Source organism: Bombus affinis, chromosome 17, assembly GCF_024516045.1.
Source record: "Bombus affinis isolate iyBomAffi1 chromosome 17, iyBomAffi1.2, whole genome shotgun sequence".
NCBI lineage: Eukaryota > Metazoa > Arthropoda > Insecta > Hymenoptera > Apidae > Bombus > Bombus affinis.
In genome coordinates this window covers 1,675,560-1,700,768 of record NC_066360.1, presented here as the reverse complement: position 1 = coordinate 1,700,768, position 25,209 = coordinate 1,675,560, and the positions used below count along the sequence as shown (strand labels likewise).

The following is a 25,209-nucleotide window of genomic DNA, read 5'->3' as shown; positions in this document are numbered from 1 at the left end:
GGGAGGGGATTGAAACGTGCAAGTGCATTTTTGAACTTTCTTTTACAAGATTTAAAATTTGCTTGTAATTTATATTTTGATATTTCTATCGGATACTATCAGCCTAAATAATTCAATTCACATTAATTATATACTTAACAAGTTTTTCAGAATGTGACATAATATTTTTATGTTTTCTTACTCTTTGGGGGTGGGGGGACGGTAGGGGTAATCGCCTTTTGGACCCGCCACTGTGGTCAGAGACATGGCGGAAATCTAGAAATGCGAATCCGGGGATCGAGGCTGTTTAAATACCGGGGAAGAAAGAAAGAAAGGAAGATAGGGGATATATGTATGTATAATGTTGAGAAAAATTTCATTACGAGAAATTAAATGGTTTCGAGCGATGCATCACGCGGTGCACCTGTCTTTTCCGTAAGTGAACACATTCCAGAGATTTCAAGTTAACCTCTATTTTTCTAAATGAAACTATACATTGCTTTATTCGATGCACTATTCGATGCATTTTGTCATTCTCCGTAAAGATGTGTCGAGGTACTTGGATTGAACAATCATTAGTTTAAAAAATATTTCAATCGTAATGTTGTAAAAATTTTACATATGAGAAACGAAGGAACACGCAGAGCAGAATGCCTGTGTAATTTGTGTTTATGTTCCCCTTGTCTTTCATACATTAAATTTATTTCAAGTACCATTTATTCAAATAGAGAATATCAAGTAAAATAAAAAATCATTTCATTTGATTGTCAAATGACAAAGTAATTCAACGAAAAGTCACTTGATTATTTAAAAGATCTAATGTAATGATTATTTGAAGATAATGTCTTGAAATAAAGTAATGTCACATAATTAATTATATTTTATGCTCTTCTATCTTTTCCATCTTCTATATATCCCCCCCGCCCCCTCCGCGCCCTATTTACCATATACCAATTGGTAATGATCTTTCGGTCGATACAATTTAAAACACAGTGACGAAACAAACAACTAATAATATTAATGTAATTCGAGATGTATCATGTAGTGATACGAGCGAAATATAAGTTACACATATATTGGAAATAGCATTTATTTTTTAAAGGATTATATATTATAGAAATTATAATCATGGAAAAAGTGAAGTGACAAATGTCACAATAATTCGATATTTTAGTAATGTTTTACTGGTTACTGTCGGTGATTCTTTCTGCTTGCGTCATCATCAACCGCCCCTTCCTTCCCAACCACCTCCATGTCCACCCCAACCACCTCCATGTCCATTTCCACCACCCCCGTGTCCACCGCCACCACCTCCGTGTCCACCGCCACCACCATTCCATCCATGTCCATAATGCTGTCTATCAGAGCTTAAAAACATTAATAAAATTGTTATTAAATTCGGGAATAAAAAGTTCTTCATAAATAATTTATTAATAAAGGAACGAACAAGTTACTTTGGAAATAATGTAATTCATATCTGGACTTTGAAAGATTATTTCATATCTGCACCTCAAAGCCAGAGTGTATTAAAGTTCACTTAAAAAAAAAAAAAGAAAAAAAAAAAAAAAAGAAGACATTTTACATGTTACTTGTATTAGATTTTTCACTCTTTTCGAAGGTAAACAATTTTCAAAAAATTGTTCAAAAAAAGTTCAAAAAATTACGTATATATCTCTAATGATTTCAGTTACAAGGCTTTGCAACTGTGATTTGTTCTATGCTAAAGATTGAAAAGTGTGATTTAAGTTTGGCATTGGACTCTGGCATTGGAACCCAGATATAGTTAATACGATTTTAAGGTATCTAAACGTTGGATGCTTCGATTCTTTAGACTCGCGATAATCTGCCAAAAAAATGTTCTTAGCACGTTAGTCAGTATTGAATTAGACGTAATAATAAAATAATTATTTTTCTTTCGAGATATCCAAAAGAAACAAGAAATAATATCGTTTATTAATTTAATTTATCATAAAATCCATTCTACAATGAAAATAGAAAGCGTCCAGCAGAAAGTTATGAAACATGGATTATATTCCGCTACTTTTATCATCGTGTACGATAGAAAGTGTTTATTTTTCAATGATGAATAGTTTTTAAATCAACTCGTCAATTGTTTGATATCGTAAATTATTTTTACTTACTCATAAGCAGTTGCATCAGCATTCAAGTCCTTGACGTTATTCAAAGAAGATTCAACCTCCACAGTAGCAGGTTTTAAAGGCTTCTCCAAACAGGATACCAAAACCATCATTGAGACAAGTAAGATCTATATACGAAAGACACCCTTTATTCTTTATTTACATGACGGAACAGTAATACGGTATATTATTAAGAAAAAGAATAATAATTTTTACTTTCTAAAGTATTATACGCATATACATATATATGTAAACATATCGTTCGTTTCATGGAAAATAATAATGTGATTTTTTGAAATATAAACAGAAACAACGTCAAAGATTTTTTGAAATAAAATCGCAGTAAACACACTGAATTCAGTACTCACCAAATGCACTGGTCGCAACATTTTGAGAACTGAGATCAGATCGTCCAGGATCGGGCTTATATATGTCTTTGCTAGCACAAACAGTTGCGAAGAAGGATCGAGATGACACACAAGATTGCGAAGAATAAGGTAAACATTGTATAAATACGATTGAAAAATGTCGAATCACCTTTTTTAACAGTTTACACCAAAATTTTGTGGATAGCATTTTAATTTTCTTATTATATAAAATAACTTTGTGCAATAAAAAGTTACTGAAAGCATTAGAAGGATATTTTCAATCTAAAGAAGCTGCGATTATTTGATATTCTTCTAGTTAATTCGTAATCTTCGTCTTTATATCTTTGTGTAGTAAATTATTTGTCAATTATTTGACATCTTCTATATCTTCTATATCTATTCCTTAAAATAATAGCACTGATGCGTAAAGTCATCTTTATTTTACTATGTCTTTAAATAAATAAAGAGACAAACGACAAACTTTGCTTATCTGTTGTAACAAATTTTTATAAGAATATTATTTTGCAGGGAAATAATATCTTTGGAATATGCTCTGTGCAATACAAATCGATTATGCCCTAAGGTAATAACATTTTAAGAGCAGTAATAAGTACACCGTGGTCTTAAGCTTGTAGTACGAGTGAAGTCGGAGATTATCTTTGGTTCTAAGTGAGAGAGAACATCAGTGTACATGATGTACATTGTTAATCAATCGTATTGTTATTTTAAGAACAAGAAGTACGCGTAATATGAATAAATTAGATCGTTCATGATATGTTCTGAGAAATTTTTCTGGTAAACTGTAGGAAACTAATATAAGGAAAAATAAATTCCATATTATACGCAGTTTGTCTTTAAATACTTTGTTTACAAAATCACAAGGAAATATTGATAAGTAAGTATGCAGCTAAGAATGCGTTTTTTAATTACAGGATATGAAACGTTGTCTTATTACGATATAGTTATTGAAGGTGTGACCTGTTGTTTACATCGAGTCATTCTAATCATACGAATACAGTAGAATAAACAGGATTGTAATTACATTCGTATTCTACGATAAAATGTTCTTCGTTACTTATTTCATATAACATTCGATATTGTATATAGCGTGAAGCACGTAAAGCATAACAGTTGAATATCATTGAAAATAATGGTGATACAAAAAAGGTATCGTAATGAAAATGTAAAGTATTGTAGGGGGTACAACGTTTCGTGTAGCTAAATCTTTTTACATTAGGGAATGAAGAAGAATTTTAAGGTCACCAGCATTTTTTAGAACGCAACTATGTATTTTGTAATATATAGCTTGGTATATAAAAATACAGTTAGTAGATTACCAACTGTATATATACGCATATGTACGCACAATTCGATGTAACTAACAGTACACACCTCCACTAGCGATGTCATAACGAGTCAATCTTTCATATTCTGCGATAAATAAAGAATACAATCTTACCTTTATATACGTTTTGTAGTTGACGCTTATGCCTCTGTAAATAAAGCGTTTAAAGTCAAATTGCGGATCATGTGTGTTTATTTAGTATTTCTTATATTACTTATATTAGTTTATCAGAAAAAATTCTCAGAAGATATCACGATCGATCTAATTTATTCATATTACGCGTACTTCTCGTTATTAAAATAACAATACGATTGATTAACAATGTACATCATGTACACTGATGTTCTCTCTCACTTAGAACCAAAGATGATCTCCGACTTCACTCGTACTACAAATTTAAGACCACGGTGTACTTATTAGTGCTCTTAAAATGTTACTACCGTAGGGCATAATCGATTTGTATCGCACAGAACATATTCGAAAGATATTATTTCCCCGCAAAATAATATTCTTATAAAAATTTGTTACAACAGATAAACAAAGTTTATCGTTTGTCTCTTTATTTATTTAAAGATACAGTAAAATAAAGATGACTTTACGCACCAGTGCTATTACTTTAAGGAATAGGTATAGAAGATATAGAAGGTATCAAATAGTGAACAAATAATCGCAGCTTCTTTAGACTGCAAATATCCTTCTGATACTTTGACTTAACTTTTTGTTGCGCAAAGTTGTTTTATATAATAAGGAAAATGAAATGCCATATCTTAGCGTAAGAAAAAGAATTAATCGACATTGGCTCAACATTTACCGGTTTATCCTTTGTTGTGCGCATCCTTGTGTGATGTCAACCCTTCTTCGCAATTCTTTGTGTTTAAAGAGACAGATATATAAACCCGATCCTGGGTGATCTGATCTCAGTTCTCAAAATGTTGCGACCAGTGCATTTGGTGAGTACTGAATTCAGTGTGTTTACTGCGATTTTATTTCAAAAAATCTTTGACGTTGTTTCTGTTTATATTTCAAAAAATCACATTATTATTTTCCATGAAACGAACGATATGTTTACATATATATGTATATGCGTATAATACTTTAGAAAGTAAAAATTATTATTCTTTTTCTTAATAATATACCGTATTGCTGTTCCGTCATATAAATAAAGAATAAAGGATGTCTTTCGTATATAGATCTTACTTGTCTCAATGATGGTTTTGGTATCCTGTTTGGAGGAGCCTTTAAAACCTATAACTATGGAGGTTGAATCCCCTTTACAAAATGCCAACGACTTGAATGCTGACGCAACTGCTTATAGGTAAATCAAAATAATTTATACCTACAAAATTTTGTTCGGAACATTTTTTGGCAAACTTTCGCGAGTCTAATGAATCGTGGCTTCCACCGTTTAAATAGCTTAAAATCATGTAGACTGTGTCTGGAACCCAGAACCACAGTGTATATCAGGTCACACATTTGACACTTTCGAGAAGTTGAAGAACAAAACAAAGTTGCAAGATCCGTGAACAAGTGAAAAATTTTGTACCAGAAACATGTAGAATGACATTTTTTTTTTTTTTAGGTCGACTTAATACTGTTTGGCTTTGAGGTTCGGATATGAAATAATCTTTGAATATCAAGATAAAAATAACATTATTCTCAAGTAATTTCATAGTCTCGGTATTAGCGAATTATTTATACAGCGATTTCTATTCCTGAATTTAATAACAATTTTTCTAACGTTTTTAAGTTATGGAAATCCATGGCGTTATGGATTGTACGGCTCTTGGCGTGGTCGCGGAAACGGTTGTAACGGTAATAGCTGGGGAGGAAGAGGATGGCCAGGCAGAAGCGGTTGGTGGTGATACAAATACGACGAGCCTTCGATATTATTAATCGAAACATTACTAAACTTTAGAATTATCGTAACAATTGTCGCCTCCCTTTCTGGATGATTATAATTTGTATAGCACTATATATAATTCTTTATAAATAATCCTTTATAAATAAATTTTATTTGCAATGTATGTGTGCAAACTGAAATTTCAGTCGTACATGGCATGATATATATATCTCATATTACGTTAATATCGTACTTTATAAAATCGTAGAATATCTCTCTTTTAACTTCCCGGCTGGTAGCAAAAACTGTCATTCTATCTTCGAACAAAGATAAAATAGAACATATTCTATGTATGTTTAATTGCTAAAACGACGTTTTGGGAATAAGGGCAGAACATTTCGATATCATACCTTAAATCGACAAATTGCATCGTTAACTTTGAGAATAAATCCCGGCAGATACAAATTCGGCATTTGACGATCCTAATATCTAGTATGAATCTAACGTTGGCTATTGAAAATATTCGAAGAGACAGAGACGAGATAGGAATACAAACAATTTTCCCCTTCGATACTACGTCAAAAGCAAAAGAAAGAAAGGATATAGTTAAGGATTAAAATAGTAATGAATCTCATCATTTTATTAGTATTAATAGCAACATTTTATTATCTTATATTAACGTACAAAGTATTTTCTAACGCTAGTATAATTAAGGATATAAAAAAATATGCCTTCAATTTTATGTGGTGTATCGACTCGTTTAACAAACGAATATAAAATAAAAGATGCTAAATATATTACCCAAATCAACATTTTCCCTGTTAATTATGTATTATTCGTATAACATTGTTATTGCTAGACAAATACCACATTCAAACACTTATGTTCTGCGGTTACGGAGTAGGAACCCATTCAAGCCAATTTTTAATTTGCTTCTGAAGTTTTGATCCAGGACTCATAGTGGCTGTAACTTGTTTAGCACCGATTACACGAATATCTTCTCTAAGTATTCCTTTTGATTTGCCACAATGAATTAATGCATGCGCGGCATTCAGCATTTTATCACTTGCGGCCTTTTCTGAGTAAAAAAGGACATTGCATTTAACGTAAAATAATTATAATATAAAAATGCAAATGTATAATACATATAATCACAAAGGAAAGAAAGTGTGAATACCTTGAAAATTTCCTATAAAACCAATTCCGACAGATTTTTTATTATATCCAATGGTATGAGCTCCTTCACGATTCCAGCCGCGGCCCTCATATACATTCCCATCTCCACCGATTAGAAATCTATCGTGTAAAAATATTAAATAACAAACGGTAGAATAAAATGCTTATTGTTTCATACAATTGTCAGTTGCACTCTATAAATATAAAAATAATAAATAAAAAATACAAATTTCTTTAGAATCGTTGTAAAATATTGAAAACCGAAATCTAGTTAATGAGAGGCTAAAGTGAGCGGATTAAAATCCTTTTTCGAATTATTCAAAGTTCATTGTCACTTATTTTTTTCTACATTTAAACTACAGATCTTATATGATCGTGTTATGTGGTGTAAGTAATGTATTTAAAATGATACTTAAGAGTATCCTATATCATCCCATCCATTACTATCCATGTGATAAGATCGAATGTTCTCGGCTTGAGCAATACATTCACTTCTAGTATTACATTCTGCGGTAACTGTATGATGAATAATGACATATGGTATGGGAATAATTAAATAATTTATGCTTTTTGCGTCTACATCAGTCCACTCGCTCCGTCCGATAATCTGAGGGCAACTTTCGTTTCCGTCTGAGAAAGTAAAATTTATATTACTTTATTCTTAAGAAACATATGTTTTGTATTTTTAATTTATAAAAACATCGTGTACATACATATCTATATGTACGATTGTTGAATAACGTCGAAAATACAGAATAATTTTCTAAAATATTTACTTCTTTCAAATATATTTTCTCGAAAACAATTATTAGCATAGTTTTTAGTAAAATTACATTATCTTCGATAACATTTAAATACTGACTTACCACTGATACAAAAGAGAAGAAAGATTATGAACATAAATTTTTCCATCTTGTAAATATTAAAATGAAACTGGTATGATCACTTGTAAAGCTGGACCTGTATGTTCTTTATTCTTCTAAATAAACTAAAAATAAAAAAATACAATAAACTACTATTATATTTCAACAAATGTATCAACCATAAAAGGCGGAGCAATTAATAAACGAAGACAAATATGTGGTTAAATGTGCTTGCAGTTGGAAGCTATCTCACCCGACTAAAGTTCATATAATCTAAAGCGTTAATGTTTCTTTTCTGCATTTTATCTTTTCTTTTTTTTTTCTTTTTTTTTCCTGAATGTGCGCACAAGCGGGGATATTCCAGATATAGCTCATATATTTAATTTTGGATTCGTATTATTTCGTAAACTTTAGAAAAGATCAAGTCATGCTTCGGAGTTACAACGTATGTGCTTAAGTACATATTCAGTTAATAACATTCACTAAACTAACGAGGTAAACACTTTTGAACATTTTCTTTAATCATCCATAACTCAAGAAGTAAGCTACATACATGTACAGGGTGTACGATTTGAAGGTTCACACGCAATTATCTCCCAAACTATTTGTTATTCAAAAATGTGTTTAAATGAAATGCAGACCGTTTACTGGCAAATTCATCGACAATACAATACAATATTTATCGCTGTTATAATAAATAGTTAATTCATTTAGTCAATAATATAGAATATGTTATTCCTAGTGTCTTCCAAGATGAATTCGTCCTGTGTTATGTTCTTCTGCCGCGTGTTTCCAAATACAGTAAGGAAATTACAGGGGATATTTCCTTAATGTCGCCGTTTCTACTCGACACATATATGTCCAGTCCTCATCTATGAGTTTTGATTATTTTAAGTCGGTATGTTTACCCTTCTCCATCCTTTAATTATTTCCTGTCTTCCCTTCTTAAAAATGCGTTCAAACTTCCCTCTAGTAGAACTACTCGTCGACCATCTTCCTTATCTATTTTATCGACCAATCAACGCACGCATTCCGCTTATTCTAGAAATTTATGAAATTGTAATAACAGAAAAAAATTAAAAAGGATGCAAGAAAAAAACTGACTTTTAAAACTAAATATGATAAAAAATCACACCGCAATTTAATTAATTTTATTATAGTGCATGAATATAACCGATCTTTGCATAGTTTTCGTCCACAGTAGCGTCCTCCTAGTTCGGTTAGTACGCGATAAAACTTTGGAAATAATTAAAAATTCATCCGCGAAAATAAACTCAAAACTGTTATATGTAATTCGCCTTCAGGAAACCTATAATTTAAAAATTCCTGTTGAACTTCAGGAAACCTATAATTTAAAAGTTCCTGTTAAACGTCTACGAAATACTTAATATCCCATCTCTGTGTTTTTTCAATCTTCAAATAGGTATACATTTAATAACAGATACATACAGCGGGTATGCTTTTTATGATCATATTACATGTATTATACGAAACATCTTAAAATTCCATTAGCGCTGTAATGACACCCAACTATCAGATTATATTGGTAAAATTTTTAACGATTCTGAAAGTGTACAGAGGTTGCAAGATATTTAATACAAATATATATTTTGTAGAAACCTAACACCAATCACAAAAATATTTAAACTGGCAATCATCCACAACATTAATATGTCTCACTATATAGTGAGACCATTTTTACTACTTACTAGATATACGCTTAAGACGGTATTACTATTCATATTGTATATTAAACTTTTACTAAATATAGGTCTGCAATAAATACGTTGCACATATATAATATATAATAGTTTCAATAAAATTTTGCCGATATAATCACGTAATCGCGTCTCATTGGTGTTATGAAAGTTTTAAAACGTTTTATATGATAAGCACAATATAAAAATGAAAACTTTTGCGACCCACTGTATACACACACACGCGCGCGTGCGCGTCATACAAATAAAGCTATCATTTTTTATACTTCTAAATAACTAGATTTTTAACTAATAGTAATAGAAAGAAATTCATATTTGTATCACCTGCGCATATAAATAATATATCTCAAGTATATTATGAAACAAATAGTTCCAACTTTTATGGTTATTGTGGACTAACGTACCCCCTAACCTAATGAAAATAAAGAGACGAAAACTGATGTTAGGGAATTTATTGGTAATGATTGGTATTGTATATTTTTGAATAATGATGGAGACAGTGCATCCATCTAGAAGTTAGGATTACCGATGTCCGCCGCGGCGGCGACAGAGTCAACATCCGGCGACGCAGAGATGCGCACGTTTCGGCGCTCGCCGAGGGAAAAGGGACGCCGCGATCGTGACTTCGAGACATGAGAGCGACGATGAAGCCCGCCAGCATACACAGCAGCACCTGAGGAGCACGTTCGCTTCCAGTAGTACATCCAATAAAGAATTCGGCCGGTTCACTTGGGATTTACGTAGGTTCGATCTTTGGTCCTAAAGTTTATTCTGAAACGATCGAAAGGCTAACTTTTCTACCAACGAGGTAACACACCTCTTCCTCTGAATCATGAATGGTTCTATGATTCTCTTTTTAAATAGAAATTATTGATAATTATTGTACGTTCTTTCGTTATCTGATTATCAAATCCCTTTATTCAATGTTGATAATATATTTTAAGTATCTTACCGATTAAATTAGTTGTCTACTACAAATTATTAAATATGTTTTCACTTATTCTATAAAGATTTATGCATTTGTATAGATTCAGTTTTGTGACAATTATTTTTCATTTTTGTTTAAGATATATGACTCTATATTTTACAAGCATTTATAAAATTACAGAATTTAATTAATCTCTTTTATGCATATCATTTTTCTTTTTTTCATATAATTTAAATTAACAAAACTGTCATGCAAAATTATATTTACTGAGGTTGTACAACTATTCATGTAATGTTTGTTTATGTAGAGCAGAATACAGAAATATGTGAACATTTGCTTTGTATCTTGTGGATTTGTTTTATTTTGATTTTAAGCACTAAAGTGTTAGTCGTATAAGACAATATTCCTAATCTAATTTTTATTCTATCAATGAAAAGTCAATAATGAAATATGTAACGTCACAATCTATTAATTGGAATATTTAATTTTAAAGGTATCTTTTAAAAAATATTTGTAATTATAAATATATTTATAAATACAATTTTGTACATGAATTTATATTTATCATTCTAATGCTTTTAATTAATTTCATCTAATCACTTGAATTTTCCTTAATTACTATATATTATTATGTTAAAGAAATAAATTCTACTGAAATTATTTTTTTGTATTTTATCAAATTTTAGGTGAGAAGAGAATCATTCGTTTAATAATTTTTGGTGAGAATATACTATCATTGGTACTAAGAGTATTTCTCTTTTGTGTGTCTTATCCAAAGAGGTTCTCGACGTCCGTAGTCAAGGGCACGAGGTTTGTTCTATTGTATCTTTGATAATTAATAGACCTATATATTTGTTTGTTATTTATTACCTATGTAACAATAATGAAATGTATATTATTAAACTTGATTTCTTGTATGCTATCTTATTACATGTATTTCTGAAGTAAATATATTTTACAGTTTAAGTAAATCATTTTAGAGCCATGTCATCAGGCGCAGGTTCCAGTGGAACTGGCCGGGGGCGTGGTTCATCACTGGCAGACAATAAGCCAGAGAGCAAGGAAGCGAAGCCTAATCCAAAGATGTCGAAAGCTTTAGGAACATCCGCCAAAAGGTAGCACATCCATCATCCAAAATTAAAAAGACTCTGCCATGGAGACTTAACAAGAGCTTAAACTAATCTTCTTGTCGCAGGATACAAAAAGAATTGGCAGAAATCACATTAGATCCACCACCAAATTGCAGGTTTGATTTTTTCCCCTAATTATTTTTATCATTTATGTCATTTGTGATATTAACACATTCAAAGTAAAGCTTATTTTGGCTAACTTTCGGTTTGTGCCAATAATACAGTCGAATCTGGATAATTCAGAAATCTATAAAATTACAATTTTGTTCATTCTATTCCCCTCCATTGCGAAAATCTCTGGAAGTTGAAGTAAAACTTACTTTGTAAGCTGTGCTATGTGTCACAGAATGTGAGAAACAAAAAATTCGATATTTCTTTCTTCTAGGATTGTTAGGATTGTTAGGATTGTCTCGAATAATATAAGACAAGGTTCGACTGTAGTATTTACTTAAAGTAAACTTACTTAAAGTTTACTAAAAGGAAACAATAGTTTGACTTTCAAATTTCTTTCTTTTAGTAATTAGAAAAGCTTTATTACAATCAATGGTCTAATTGTTAATTTTTGCCAAAATCCGAATTTTTGCTCTTGTTTCTTATACTACTAAATAATCTATGTAACTTTGGTATTTATCTTATAGCGCAGGACCTAAAGGAGACAATTTATATGAATGGGTATCAACAATACTTGGACCTCCTGGTTCAGTTTATGAGGGAGGAGTATTTTTCTTAGACATACATTTTTCCCCAGAGTATCCATTTAAACCTCCAAAGGTACGTTAATCGCATAATTAATTATTATTAATTTTGTGATAAATTTTATAACGAAATTTATGTCAGTAAAAGTTATAGAGTTGATGTGCAATAATGCGATATTAAAATAAAGAAAAATTGTTTATATACAAGATGACATGAAATTTGCAATAAATTATTTTATTTTTAACGCTTTAACGTTCTAATCAATGTTTACGTTATTAAATTATTATTCAAACTTTTTTCTATATAATACTATATAATGTTTTAATCACATGCATTTATTGTAAAATTAATAGCAAATAATACTCGATAAAATTTTAGTGACAGTTTATTAAACATGTAATTTTAGATTGTAATTTATTAAAAACAAAATGTAACGGAACTGAATATAGAAATAGCTTTGAAATAAAGAAGATGAAGTTATATGTTGATTTTAACTTTTCAATGTTAGGTACTTAATTTATAAAGATAATATAAGAATACAGCATATTTTCTTTGAAAAAGGGACTTTTATGCAGTCATTATAAAAAGTTTATAATCTCTGTAATTTCTCATTAACGGGCTGCGTATCTTTCAAAACATATTGTATTATGTAGTACAAATAAAAAACAGTCCATTGTGGATCATCTATTAAAAGTAGTGGGAAGAGTGACAGAAAATCATTAAGATATAATTAATCGTTAATATAATGTTTTTAGGTTACATTCCGAACACGCATCTATCATTGTAATATCAACAGTCAGGGTGTAATTTGTTTGGACATTTTAAAGGATAATTGGTCTCCCGCGCTAACCATTTCAAAAGTACTACTATCTATCTGTTCTCTCTTAACAGATTGTAATCCAGGTAAAACGAACTTCATAAATATTATAGTTAAATTATTTTAGGTATTAATATAATATATTCTCTTCAAATAAAGCTAACGAAATTAATATATGTATTTATATATCTTCAAATTTGTTGTTGTGCAATTTTATATTATTCTAAAATCATCTTAAATGAATGAATATATTATGTAAAATAGGAATATGAATAAATTTACTATTATGCTATTATTTATGATATTGTTTATGTTTCAGCGGATCCTTTAGTAGGAAGTATAGCAACGCAGTATCTACAAAATAGAGAAGAGCATGATCGCATAGCACGACTTTGGACTAAGCGTTATGCCACATGAATGACTTTTTGAATAAAGCTGATCTCCTTGTTCTTTCAAAGCAAACTTAAGGGAGCCCGTTCGACTATGCTAAAATTTTGATTATTCGGATTGATCATTCATTTTTAACAAATTAATGAAGATAATCAAATTTTCTCGATTAATCGAACGTTATTTGTAAGTTTAAAATTGCCTTAATGCAGTGGTACTTTTCTTTAAACTATATTTTAATTAAAATTATTTGTCCGTGTAAACAGTGATTATTTTACAGACATTGTTTCGCTAATCAGCATTAGATATAGTCGCATTAAAGGGAAGTTACCTCACATTAAAAAATGCCTCATAGCTGGCAAAAATGTTCGGTTATTCGAAAAAATGTACCGAAATGTACTTGATAATCATAATTTCTGTTTATATTTAAATTATACTTTTTAATAAATCCCATTAATGATTATAAGTGATCATTCGAATAATCATGGTTCAGGTTCTCTGCACCTTCGAAAACTTATCGTATGTATATGTATATCTATCGAAGGATTGCTTTAAATGAAAGACTCTTTAAGATCGTCCATACGATCATTGTGATGTGCTTTTATATCGAGTATGTAAATGTGCCTAAGATGAATGAATGTGCGTGCATGTGCTACCTTACTACTCTCGTTTTCACCCTGCAGCTCTTAAAACGCATTTATATCTTCCAAAATGCATTCTTGTGAATATAATTGACTAATGATGCCATAAAAATGTACATCTAGCCTTAATATTTAGTCTCGAATCATTTTTTCCATTACATGTACTGATCTTCGCGCAAATACCCACTTTTTTTTTATTTATAATAAATTGTTTGTATGAAAAATATTTGCATCAATTCGATTCGAAACTTTTATAGTAGCATCACAAATTCTTTTAACCAATAAATTTTTACAAAATATATCCGGTATTGATATTAGTATTAGGTACCAATGTAATATATTAAATTCAACAGAAAGTATTCTTTTTTATTGTAAAGCATAGATCTATGATAAATTTTTCTTTTAAATTATACAAGATTTTTTAAATATAAAAGTTATTGTACAATGTCTTCCAGAATTAGAAGCGATTTACTTTTCAAGCTAAAGTAATAGATTGGTATTGTGAATTTCTGTAATATGTAAGTACACATTTTCATAATTATAATAAAGAGAACTTTTAGTTTCTTAAACTTTCTTAAAAGTATGGCACAGGGGTGAAAAAGTGAAAGTGAGGGCTTCTCTATCTTTTTCTTGTTTTCTCTGTTCCTTTTGTTTATTTGCTCGTTTTAAAAATTTGCGATGAGATAGTATTTAAAGTGGTATGTCCATTGAGAGTATCGAATTATATTGATAGGTTAGGCAATATTATGAACAATACAAATAATCTGACCTGTAAGTAATTAGGCTGATAGTTATCATAAGGGTCCCTTTAAAATGTTGCACTCTTTACATAATTTCTATATAAAGTATGATTAATCGTATTACGTAAAATTATTTGATCGAAATTAATTTTCATTTAAACACATTTCATTCCATCGAATTAACAAAGATTATAGTATTATGTAGAGATTTTTTACGTAGTTTTTAATCTATTTGATTATGCCTATTGGGTAACTGAATATAAATATGAATATGAAACAAATAATAACTATGAAAACTAAATTAACTTTGATAAATCTGTTAAAAATTGTGTACCAATCAATATGCTTTTCAAGATTGTTTTAATCGGGCCCATAAAACTTAAATCACTGTAACTGTAAATAAACATAATTTTCTCTATGTTAACGATAAAGAGTCACAATTCATGATTTCCATAAAATTTATATTGATTACATTAACAAATAATTCAGAAAGTAATACTGTTGTACAATTTTTTTATATGAGATTGAAGATGAACGAAGTATTCAAGTTATAGAACTCAAATACATTTTATACTGATTAATTATTAATTTTACTAAAAGATAAATTAACGTATATAAAAATTGTTCAGCTATTAACATCATCGTAGCCTCTACCACAAATGAAATTAATAATAACAAAAGACAAAAATTTTAAAGTTTCTAGAACTGAGCATTCACTGTCTTAATTAGTTATTTCATTCATTAATTATTGTACAGTTTGCGTCGCGCAAAGGGATTTTGTTTTTTATTTCATTGAAATTACTGTCGAGATTCTTGTAAATATATTCTGTGCGGTTCTTGATAAAATGATCTTTTGGACCCCTGAAATTGTATATAGATCGTACGTAGAAATTTGCTCTTTTGTAATTAAATGTTAAAAAAAAGTAAAAACATTTTTAATGAAGCGTGTTTCATCGTATGAATTATGTAAAGGAGATTGTTTAAACGATTCTTTGAGTCATTTGAAGACTCGCGTAAGAAGAAGGTTTCAATAATTTCCGAAATGTGCTAAATTTAAACAGCTTTTTATAACTCGTATAAAATAAGAGTGCGATAGAAGAATTTAGAGAATATATAAGTAGTCAATAATAACTAATGTTTCTAAGGTAATATTATGGCACAAAAGATCGTTTAAACGGATTCCTGTTCTATTTTTTCTTGTGAATTTCTTTTACTTTCTTTTCAACATATAGTTGTAAGACGCTACAAGAGAGCATCCTATATGATTAATAAATGTTAGTCTGCTAATCTTAGAGTGAATATAGAACAAAATAAAAGAAGAAAATCTGGTCGTATAGAATGTTTACTGATCTTTCTCTATTTTTGTTTTTATTTTCTTTTAAGTGAAACACATAAATAATTGAAGCATGCTTATAAGAAATATAATTTCGCTCTAATAATTATTATTTACAATTAATGGGAATAATGGTCAATTGAGGATACAAATGCAATCTTTACGTAATATATTTTATTTGTATAGATAAAAGCTATACGAACAAAATGTGCTAAAGTGGTCAGCTCTTAAAGAACGTTAATAATATATTAATTATTAATTGATGAATTAAATTACAAGTAGAAAAATATTGTAAGCGACTAAATGCTACAAAAAACAACTATTTACTTCTCATTTAATACTGACTTTGTTTTTTGTCTTTATTACATTATTATCAGTCTTTTATTTTTGTCAGCCAATCATCTAAGGTAACATTCGAATGCTAATTTTCGTTTCCATTACATAGAGTATGAATTACAATTTTTCAAAGAAATTATACATAAACTGATATAGATCAAATATTACCATTAAATGAGAACGTTCCTTATGGAATAAAAAGATCTTAATGTTGTAACATCTAACATATCATTATCGTGTAAAATCTAATAGAGTTTAAAATTAAATGAATATACATGTATCGAAATTAATGTAACAGAAACATTTTAACATCTACACATTTATACAACTTAATATTATAGATTAAATTATAAATTATAAAAAATTTATACAACTTAATCTTATATAAATTTAGAAGGTAGAAATTTAAAAAGTAGAAACTGTATAATTGAAATATGTTTAAAATAAACAAATTATCGTATAGTAAAAATATAGCAAATGAAATTTAGAATAGGAATTTAACTTGGAGATAATCTAAGACAAGAACTATTATTAAATAAATTCCTATAATTAAAGCACAAAGGTAAATAATGGGAAAGATTTGCTTCATATTGAATTATTTAGCTTATAAAAACAAATCTTTTGGGTGCTTACTTTTAATTAAAATGATTGGTAATATGTCATTTAAATTAATTACTTCGATCAATTCTAATATATTAATTAATGATTTAGACACGTTGCAAGAAATTAGGCACACTTTAATGCTTCGGTATTATCTATCGAGAAATATTTTTCTTCGCTTATGATTTTTCATTATTTAAAATGAAACTCATTGAAACCTCGCTTATTCTTTTGAACATACTTTTTCTAGTCACGATTACTTTAGTAAACAATTATAATTGATGTAAACAAAGGCGAAATTTTACAAATTTTAAATTTTCTTTTAACAAATTACAAAATTAATTGAATGATTCCTTCCTTTTCATAATTTGAAAAATATATTATTACACTGAACCACTTAAACAATTACACAAAATAAACAATTTATAAATAAACAACATAAAAGATCTTTTTTACGAATTACCTACAATAATTATAAAACTAGTGATATACTGTTTAAAAAGAATCATCAAAATATGTAATTTGTTACTAAATGGTTTTAACATTAATATTTTGACAAAATTATTTTTGATTTAGTCAAGCAATTAATTATTTTTTAACATTCAAACTTTATTTACTTTTTGTCGTTAAAATATGCGAGATTTCAAACGAAAACAACAGTTATAACAATTCGAATAATTATAATAGAGTTCGTTAAATCGACGCAATGCCATAAATTTGTAATTTTATTGTGTAAATTTTGTAATGTTTTTTGGAAGCTGTTCCAATAGTCAACAGTGATGGACACCAGTCGTCGCAAACTTTAATGTTCGTGTCAGATGGTTATACGTTCAATTTCTTTAATTCTCTCACTGCAGAAATTAAAACTTTGGTCCAAACGTATAATTAGTTGCGAAATCATAATATAGTGCAACAATCATTTTCTTTCATTTTGATGACAAAATTAATTAATATACTCAATCTTCATTTAATTTATTGTATAATATCATTTTTGAAATTTTTATTTTTGTGGAAGGTGACAATTATTATTCTTTGATTAATACTGAAATTATGCGAATTATTACACCATATAAAAGAGTATAGTTATTAAAATTAGTTTTTGTTAAACTGTTCTAAAAAAATATTTAATGTACTTCATGATAAATTTCTTTTCTTTGAAGAGATTACAAAGAAAAGTAAATTGTAACGCATGATTTTCATGTTAACATGTTAGATATTGGAGTTGGGTAAAAGCTATTTTCCTTGTTCCAAAACTAAAATCATGAAATTGTAATCAGATAATAATTAACAATTATAATCAGTTCGCTTTAGTGCTTGTATAACGTGATTCATTTAATCTTCTCTTACATACTACCACATTATCTTATATAGCTTGTCATCCAATCATTTTCTAAAAATGTAATTATCTTTTAATGCTACATTACATCAACGTATTTAATGTTTTTAATTTGCATTATTATTAATATTTAGCATATCAGCATATTGTCTAGAGTATTAGTAGAAATCATCATAAAAAATAAAATACAAAATTTCATTCATTCAAATTTACTTATTGACTTATTTTATTAAATCAATTTCCTTTATCAAGCTATAATATTTAGAAATAGAACATTTACCCAACCCTATGTGTATAGAAAAAATATATTTTATGTAAACACAATAGTTAGAATGAATTTAACATGTTACACAGAGTTAAAATTTGAAAGACAATTTTTCTTTCCAAGAAATCAAGTTTTGAGAGAGCCTTTTAAATTACAATAAACATCAAGTCAAATATGTTATGACCTTTCTATCTCTTTTTTAAACATTCCCATGCCATAAGCTTTAATTCCACATATAGAGCAGTCTAAGAAGGAGACAATTGGTCTCAATCATTTGGCAGGTAATGGCAGTATATTGAATTATATTCTCCAATGATTTGTTTTCTTCTTAAGCTAAACTGCAGATAAATATTGATTAATCTACAGCCAAATTCTAAATAAATGGTCTTGCGACGACTCTAGAATTATTCTCTTAATGAATGCACGACGAACAATATTTAGTTATAATGCCTCCTATTGGGTGTTGAATCAGTGCGCTGCAGTCTCGCTGGAAGTAGAAATTAATTAAGTTGACTGTAATAACACGCAACTTATAATAGATAATGTTGAATACCTCAAGTTGCAAGTGAGAAGGTGCACAGTTACCTACGCTTCCCAAAATAAGGATCTCAATTAAAATTTAAAATCTTTAATATTATGTTACATACTGCATATTATAACACTATTCATTGCATTACTATTCAAATGGATAATATTAAAGATTTAAGTTGCTTTGAAATTTGGACGTATAATTTTTACTTATTTGAAATAGTTCTTCCATTAATACTAAATTTCAATCAGAATGTATTTATTGGAAAGCAACTATCAAACTTGTGAGAACTCTGTCTTTGACACAAATAAGAAAATAAAGATTATTTTTATTCTTGCAATATTATGTTACGTTCCGCGATCGTCGCGACCCGTAACTTGATCTAACTAAAAAATCAAGAAAAAAAAAGATATATATATATATGTAACTTATGTACTTTCATTTCCTCATGTAATTATAAATTAAATAACAATAAATAAGATTTAATTGTTATTCAAATCTATATACATACATATATAATACATACACAGTACATATATAATAATTAGTCAGACATTTCATTTTAAGGCAATAAGGAAGACGGAGAAAAAATACGAAAACAATGTGAATGTTACTTTAATATCTTCGTTTAAATGTCTTCAATTATATTTAAATAATATCTTCATTTAAATTATAAATATTATATTAAATGAAATATTTAATGAAATATCATATTAACATATTAAATGAAATATTTAAATGATAATATTTCCCTTTAATATTTTTTGAAAACCAACAATAGAATTATTTATATGTAGCGCTAGTTTTCTGGGAAGAAATAAACCTTTCCATTTCTTTTACTGTAATCTAGTGTTAACATCCAGATAATGGAAAGCGTAGCTCTAAATTTTTAAAGAATCATATAGCATCAGTATTAATGAAACACAGCTGTTTATTAACAATACTGAACTTGTATCAGTGTAGAAGACAAGTTGAATACAAAATCGTCTCCGAAATTATCTAAATATACACAACTGTGTAATTATATAACCATATTTACTGATTGTAATCATAATTTATTGTATCAACATTATGTAAACTTTGTATACAACTTTGTATATAGAACGTTTTTTCTTTTATATAAATAGAGATTTTCTTAGATCATCTTTCTGTGACAATAATTTATCTATTATCTTTAAATAAGATAATATTTTAATTAAATAAGAGGCATGATGGTGCAACTATCAAATTAAAAAGTAAAAGTAAAAAATAATGAATTAACATAAATCAAAGTGATTATTATATGTGTTACTTTTATTTTATTTGATGATTAGACCATAATGCCTTTTAAATATCTTTCTTTACTTGAACGTAACTTTTTTAGTTAAAAATTGTTGTTTTATACATCGTGTCTTTATAGACTTATAGACTATTTTGGAAAATACCACATATAAAATCTAAGAAGTTACGGTGTTAAATTATTTTTTACAGAAGTACAAAGAAACTTAAATTTAATAAAAGAGAACTAAAATTATTTGACGAAAGAAACTTAATACTTTTAACAATTACAATAATATCATGTGTATACATACAAGGTCAAATAGAAACTGAGATAATATACACTATTATCCATGAATAAATTATTACAACATACATATGAATATATACGTACTCAACATAAAAATCTCTTAACATAAATATATAATTTTTGGTTTGTAGTTCTTCAATCTCAATGTGCAGTTTATAAGCAAAGTACAAAAGATTCTTCTCGATTAACATAGAATAAAAATGGTCAGTCTTAAAGAAACAGTCATAAAAGACATGATACTGCACAAAAACACTTGTCTTATTTGATATTAAAATTGCAATTTTAAGAATGAATTAATACGTTCAAAACCAAAAGTAAACGTTGTAATGCTGCTTCCGTTACCGCTGTTATTGATTTTAATAATAATATCTGCAATCAGTAGTAATAGCAATAGCAACAATTGCAGTATTAAATAGTTATAATAACGGGGAATAATAAAGTGATGTTACTTACGTATATATAAAATATAAAACATTACTGATAACAGCATTAATTAATTAGTTTGTATAGAAGCGATCTTATATATATATTATTTTGTGCAGCATGGTAAAAAGAACATATAAAGTGCTATTTGTGCAATACTCTGTTACTTAAAGAAGAACACAGAAACAATATACATATATAAAAGAGTGAAAGGAAAAGATCATATTTTGAAGTCTGAGTGCAATTTCTAGGCATTAAAATTGGAGGTATCTGTCTGCTTACACAGTCTCGTACTCGCGACGAATTGAACGTGCCAGACAACATGCAAAGACGACTCCAATTAGCTGAAACAAACAGATTCCATTTTAGTATATGAATCCTATTTTTTTTCGTTAATGAATAATATATTACCTTCATTTAACAAATAAATGTCATGCAATAGGAAACAAGAAATATGCGAACAATATGACCTTATTAAATTATTAGATATAAAAAATCGCATAATAATAGAAGAGTAGAAGAGTATTAATTTTTGCTTACTATGTTACAACTGAATGATATATATCTTTGCAATGATTGATTTGTATATTTTTATAAAATTATTTCTTTGATATCCTTTTTTAATTTAGGAACAATATTTAATTTTTTATGAATAATATAAAAATATCCTGAATTAGAAGAAGTAAATAATAAAAATTACCTGAATAATAGCAATGCCAATGCCAACACCACCCAAGATCAAAGCATTATGCTCAGTAGCAGACTGAAGATTGCCCATACAACCTTTTAGATGTATATGAATCGAATTTGAGTCACATTTACTTCCTTCTGGTACTTCTTTACAACACGAATTTGGTATAGTATTTTCTGGGAATCCAACATGAGCCCAATCATTAGGGCCAACCATTCCGCAACATTCCAACTATAATTTGGCAGTTTATTTGAAATATATATTTATTAAAATTCAGTGAGAAAATATAGTAGAGATTTTTAATTAGCAACATTAATTTTTATTGTGTACTAATTTATACTGAATAGTTCAATATCAGTATAATTAATAATATATATCATATTTACATTCAATACTACTAATATAAAGTAATATAACATAAATACTTTGAAAAGTTTTAATATGGAAATCTGTTACTTCTATATTTCAAAACTTTTTAGTAAAAATAAGCATCATTGAGCATACTTACATCATGTTGCATAATATCCCAAGATTTACGAATATCATTATTGGTTGAGTATTCTTCCATAGTGGTATTTAATCGATGTTCTACCATTGTACGCACTTCTCCACTCATCATATATCCAGCAATTCCAGCACCGAGTTCAAGTGCAAAGATTAAAAGCAGTAACACAGAAAACTGTACGGAACAAATATAAGAAAACAAAGATTGTTATCTAAGATTAATTAATTAACAAAAAAGGAAATACTTTTTCTTAGAAAAATAAATCAGATTTCAGGTTTAATCTTAATTGAATATCTATATTTGCTATAGTTAAATAATTACAGAAAAATTTACTCTAATATAAAAAAAATTATGATATACAAAATTATTATATAAATATTGGCTATTGCTATTATATAAAAATTATCATGTAAATATTATTGTATAAATAATGGCAGGCTATTACCGTTAATATCATGCAATGATTCTCTTTGACAGCTCCACAACAACCAAAGAATGACACAATAAACACAATAACACCAACTACAATCATCAATACTGGTCCTGTAAAGAACCAACTGTCCATAAAATTATTGTAGCCACTATAAACCACCAAGATCACAGTGCCAACTGCAATGAATACAATTCCTGTAATCTGCAATCAGAAAAATTTAACAGTTATTTTCAACGATAATAACAACAATAACACTAATAAAAATTATTATGATGTAATATAATATTATTTTTATGATGTATTATAACATAATATAATATTGAAAAATTATGTAATAATACAATAAACATATTGAAACCTTCAAGAATATGCATTTCTTGATAAACTGGAAACCTTATATTCCGTAATGTTTATGTAATCAATATTAATTGATACTAATATTATTTATGAATGCGTAACTTCATTTATTTTAATTATAATTTTAAGATAATTTATATTCATTTGTAACATGATAAAACAATAGATGGATCTAATAAGAACAGGAATTAAATGGAGATGTTTAATATTTATTTATTTCATATTACACAATTCTTGTTACAATTGAGATGTATACAGAAATTATCTTTTTTACCAGGAACAGAATGCAACTTCTCATTTAACAGACACATTATCATCTCATGTGGTAGTCACAGTGTTATCCCCACCAATTTCTCGAATTGTTTGCACGGAGCGGGCGTCAGCGTTACTTCCTATCCGTGATCGACAATGTCTTATTTACCAATTAGTTATCAAAATATAAAAAATGAAATTTTCACAATTTTTAATTTACGACTATTGTTTGCAATAGAAAAACGGAACTAAAAAAATAGGTTCGAGTTAGCTTTTTGCATAAATTATTTTCGATAATTACTATAATTACACTAATTATTTTTAATCTAAATTTAATAAATATGATTTAATAAAATATCATCACATTTCAAAATAGTGCTTATAAGAGTAGATAACAATATATAAACGTTGAGTAGGTTTACAAAGGAATAATTCATGAGGTTATGTGCAGTTACGTACACATACGTGACTAACATAAGAAATCATAAATACCCACGCAAATATAAGAGTAACCCATACAGATATGAATATACTATATAGAGAAGAAGAAGTTATTTAATAATTCTTTAAACGATTTGCATAACGATGCAAACACGGAAAAGGCAGATTTTAATTTCTCTTTTTAAGAGAGAATTGAATAAAAAGTTTTGGTTTCTGACAAATATTTTAGTTTTAACTTGATTACTTTAGGATAGGTATTTTAATATGTAGGTATATACGAATTGGAAATAAAATATTTGGATTTCACTGTAGAGTAGACAAAATATTAAATTAAAATCGGTTTAATTTCGGTTTAAGGGACATAAAATTATTGCTCTTTTCATTTGTCATTTAAAAAGTTTTCAGTACATAGAATCCAAAAATGTAGGTCTTAATTTTAGGAATTCAGCGGCTCGGGAACACTGTGTATGTAATCAAATCAAATAATCTATAATTCGCGGCCCGATGGAATAAAAAATAATATCCAAATGATCGAATCTAATTTTCACACAAAGACGATTATGGGTACCATACGTTATAGCTACTTTAAATTTAAACCATTTAAACATTTCTATTTTTAATACAATTGGAATCGCCGTTTATTTTGCTTCATTTTAATTTGTGTATTTATCAAAATTTAAGAAAATCCTAAATGAATGTTAAATAAATATCGAAAGAATGAGATCAAACGCAGTTGGAGCTTATGGAATAGAATATAAGTAACGAGCACAACATGGAGCAAATACTTACAGCGAATATCAGGTTGAAAAGAAACGTCAGGTATTTGATGCAAGCCATTCCACCGGACACCATTTTTACACTCACTATTCACTGACTTCGAGAAAGAGAAGATCAAGTATAAAAATGATAAATATCAATGTAACCAAACAGTATGAAAGCTGTGTGCGTCCTTTATAGAATTGCGTCAAAATTATGCACTCGGATTATTCACCTCAACAGCTCACCAAAGAATAGTCATATTTTCATCCATCCACCCTGCCTGACGTAGATGCGTGCGCACCTTCCCGGTAATTTATTAAAGAACCGACCATATTTCTCATAGAGCCTCGAGCTTTAAATTTTACTTCCTAAATATTTCTAAAGTGATTGTATTATTGTTAAATATGTATATAGATTCAGTATACAAAATTATTTTCTAATTATCCTTTATAATTAGAATTATAAGTATTATAAATATATGCATTATTCATTGTTAGCATTTAAAATACAGGTATATGAAAGTATCTTTATATATAGATAAGTAACACAGTAAATATTTACAAGTCACATATTGATTATATCAAAGTGTAACGTTAATCTATGATATATACAGAAT

At 28.3% G+C, this 25,209-nt stretch overlaps 4 protein-coding genes across 8 annotated transcripts; 1 reads left to right on the top strand and 3 right to left on the bottom strand.

Annotated features, from left to right (window-relative positions):
• Window positions 1–248: 248 nt before the first annotated feature.
• LOC126926318 (ubiquitin-conjugating enzyme E2-24 kDa) lies at window positions 249–16,105 on the top strand. 2 transcript variants are annotated; one of them, XM_050742601.1, is made up of 8 exons: window positions 249–414; window positions 9,928–10,171; window positions 11,134–11,165; window positions 11,336–11,470; window positions 11,551–11,601; window positions 12,124–12,256; window positions 12,937–13,084; window positions 13,318–16,105. In XM_050742601.1, the coding sequence occupies exons 4-8, from the start codon at window positions 11,340–11,342 to the stop codon at window positions 13,413–13,415; spliced, it is 561 nt and encodes a 186-aa protein (XP_050598558.1). In that variant the 5' UTR covers window positions 249–414; window positions 9,928–10,171; window positions 11,134–11,165; window positions 11,336–11,339; the 3' UTR covers window positions 13,416–16,105. The 2 variants fall into 2 exon arrangements, with proteins under 2 accessions (XP_050598558.1, XP_050598560.1); XM_050742603.1 differs by lacking the exons at window positions 249–414; window positions 9,928–10,171 and having other exon boundaries at window positions 11,042–11,165; window positions 11,317–11,470.
• Window positions 1,054–2,605, bottom strand: LOC126926319 (uncharacterized). Its single transcript, XM_050742604.1, has 3 exons — window positions 2,486–2,605; window positions 2,121–2,245; window positions 1,054–1,346 (listed from the first exon to the last, which is right to left on the bottom strand). Exons 1-3 carry the CDS (start codon window positions 2,504–2,506, stop codon window positions 1,202–1,204), a joined length of 291 nt encoding a protein of 96 aa, XP_050598561.1. The 5' UTR covers window positions 2,507–2,605; the 3' UTR covers window positions 1,054–1,201.
• Window positions 6,308–8,234, bottom strand: LOC126926317 (peptidoglycan-recognition protein 2-like). Its single transcript, XM_050742600.1, has 5 exons — window positions 7,963–8,234; window positions 7,713–7,834; window positions 7,263–7,476; window positions 6,848–6,966; window positions 6,308–6,748 (listed from the first exon to the last, which is right to left on the bottom strand). The coding sequence occupies exons 2-5, from the start codon at window positions 7,756–7,758 to the stop codon at window positions 6,564–6,566; spliced, it is 564 nt and encodes a 187-aa protein (XP_050598557.1). The 5' UTR covers window positions 7,759–7,834; window positions 7,963–8,234; the 3' UTR covers window positions 6,308–6,563.
• A 153-nt stretch (window positions 16,106–16,258) lies between the features above and the next one.
• Window positions 16,259–24,883, bottom strand: LOC126926316 (CD63 antigen-like). Of its 4 annotated transcripts, XM_050742598.1 has the most exons (7): window positions 24,624–24,883; window positions 22,797–22,985; window positions 22,355–22,525; window positions 21,856–22,077; window positions 21,438–21,499; window positions 19,504–19,551; window positions 16,259–19,123 (listed from the first exon to the last, which is right to left on the bottom strand). In XM_050742598.1, the coding sequence occupies exons 1-6, from the start codon at window positions 24,684–24,686 to the stop codon at window positions 19,548–19,550; spliced, it is 711 nt and encodes a 236-aa protein (XP_050598555.1). In that variant the 5' UTR covers window positions 24,687–24,883; the 3' UTR covers window positions 16,259–19,123; window positions 19,504–19,547. The 4 variants fall into 4 exon arrangements, with proteins under 4 accessions (XP_050598555.1, XP_050598554.1, XP_050598553.1 ...); XM_050742597.1 differs by having other exon boundaries at window positions 16,259–19,551; XM_050742596.1 differs by lacking the exon at window positions 19,504–19,551.
• Between the last annotated feature and the right edge of the window lie 326 nt (window positions 24,884–25,209).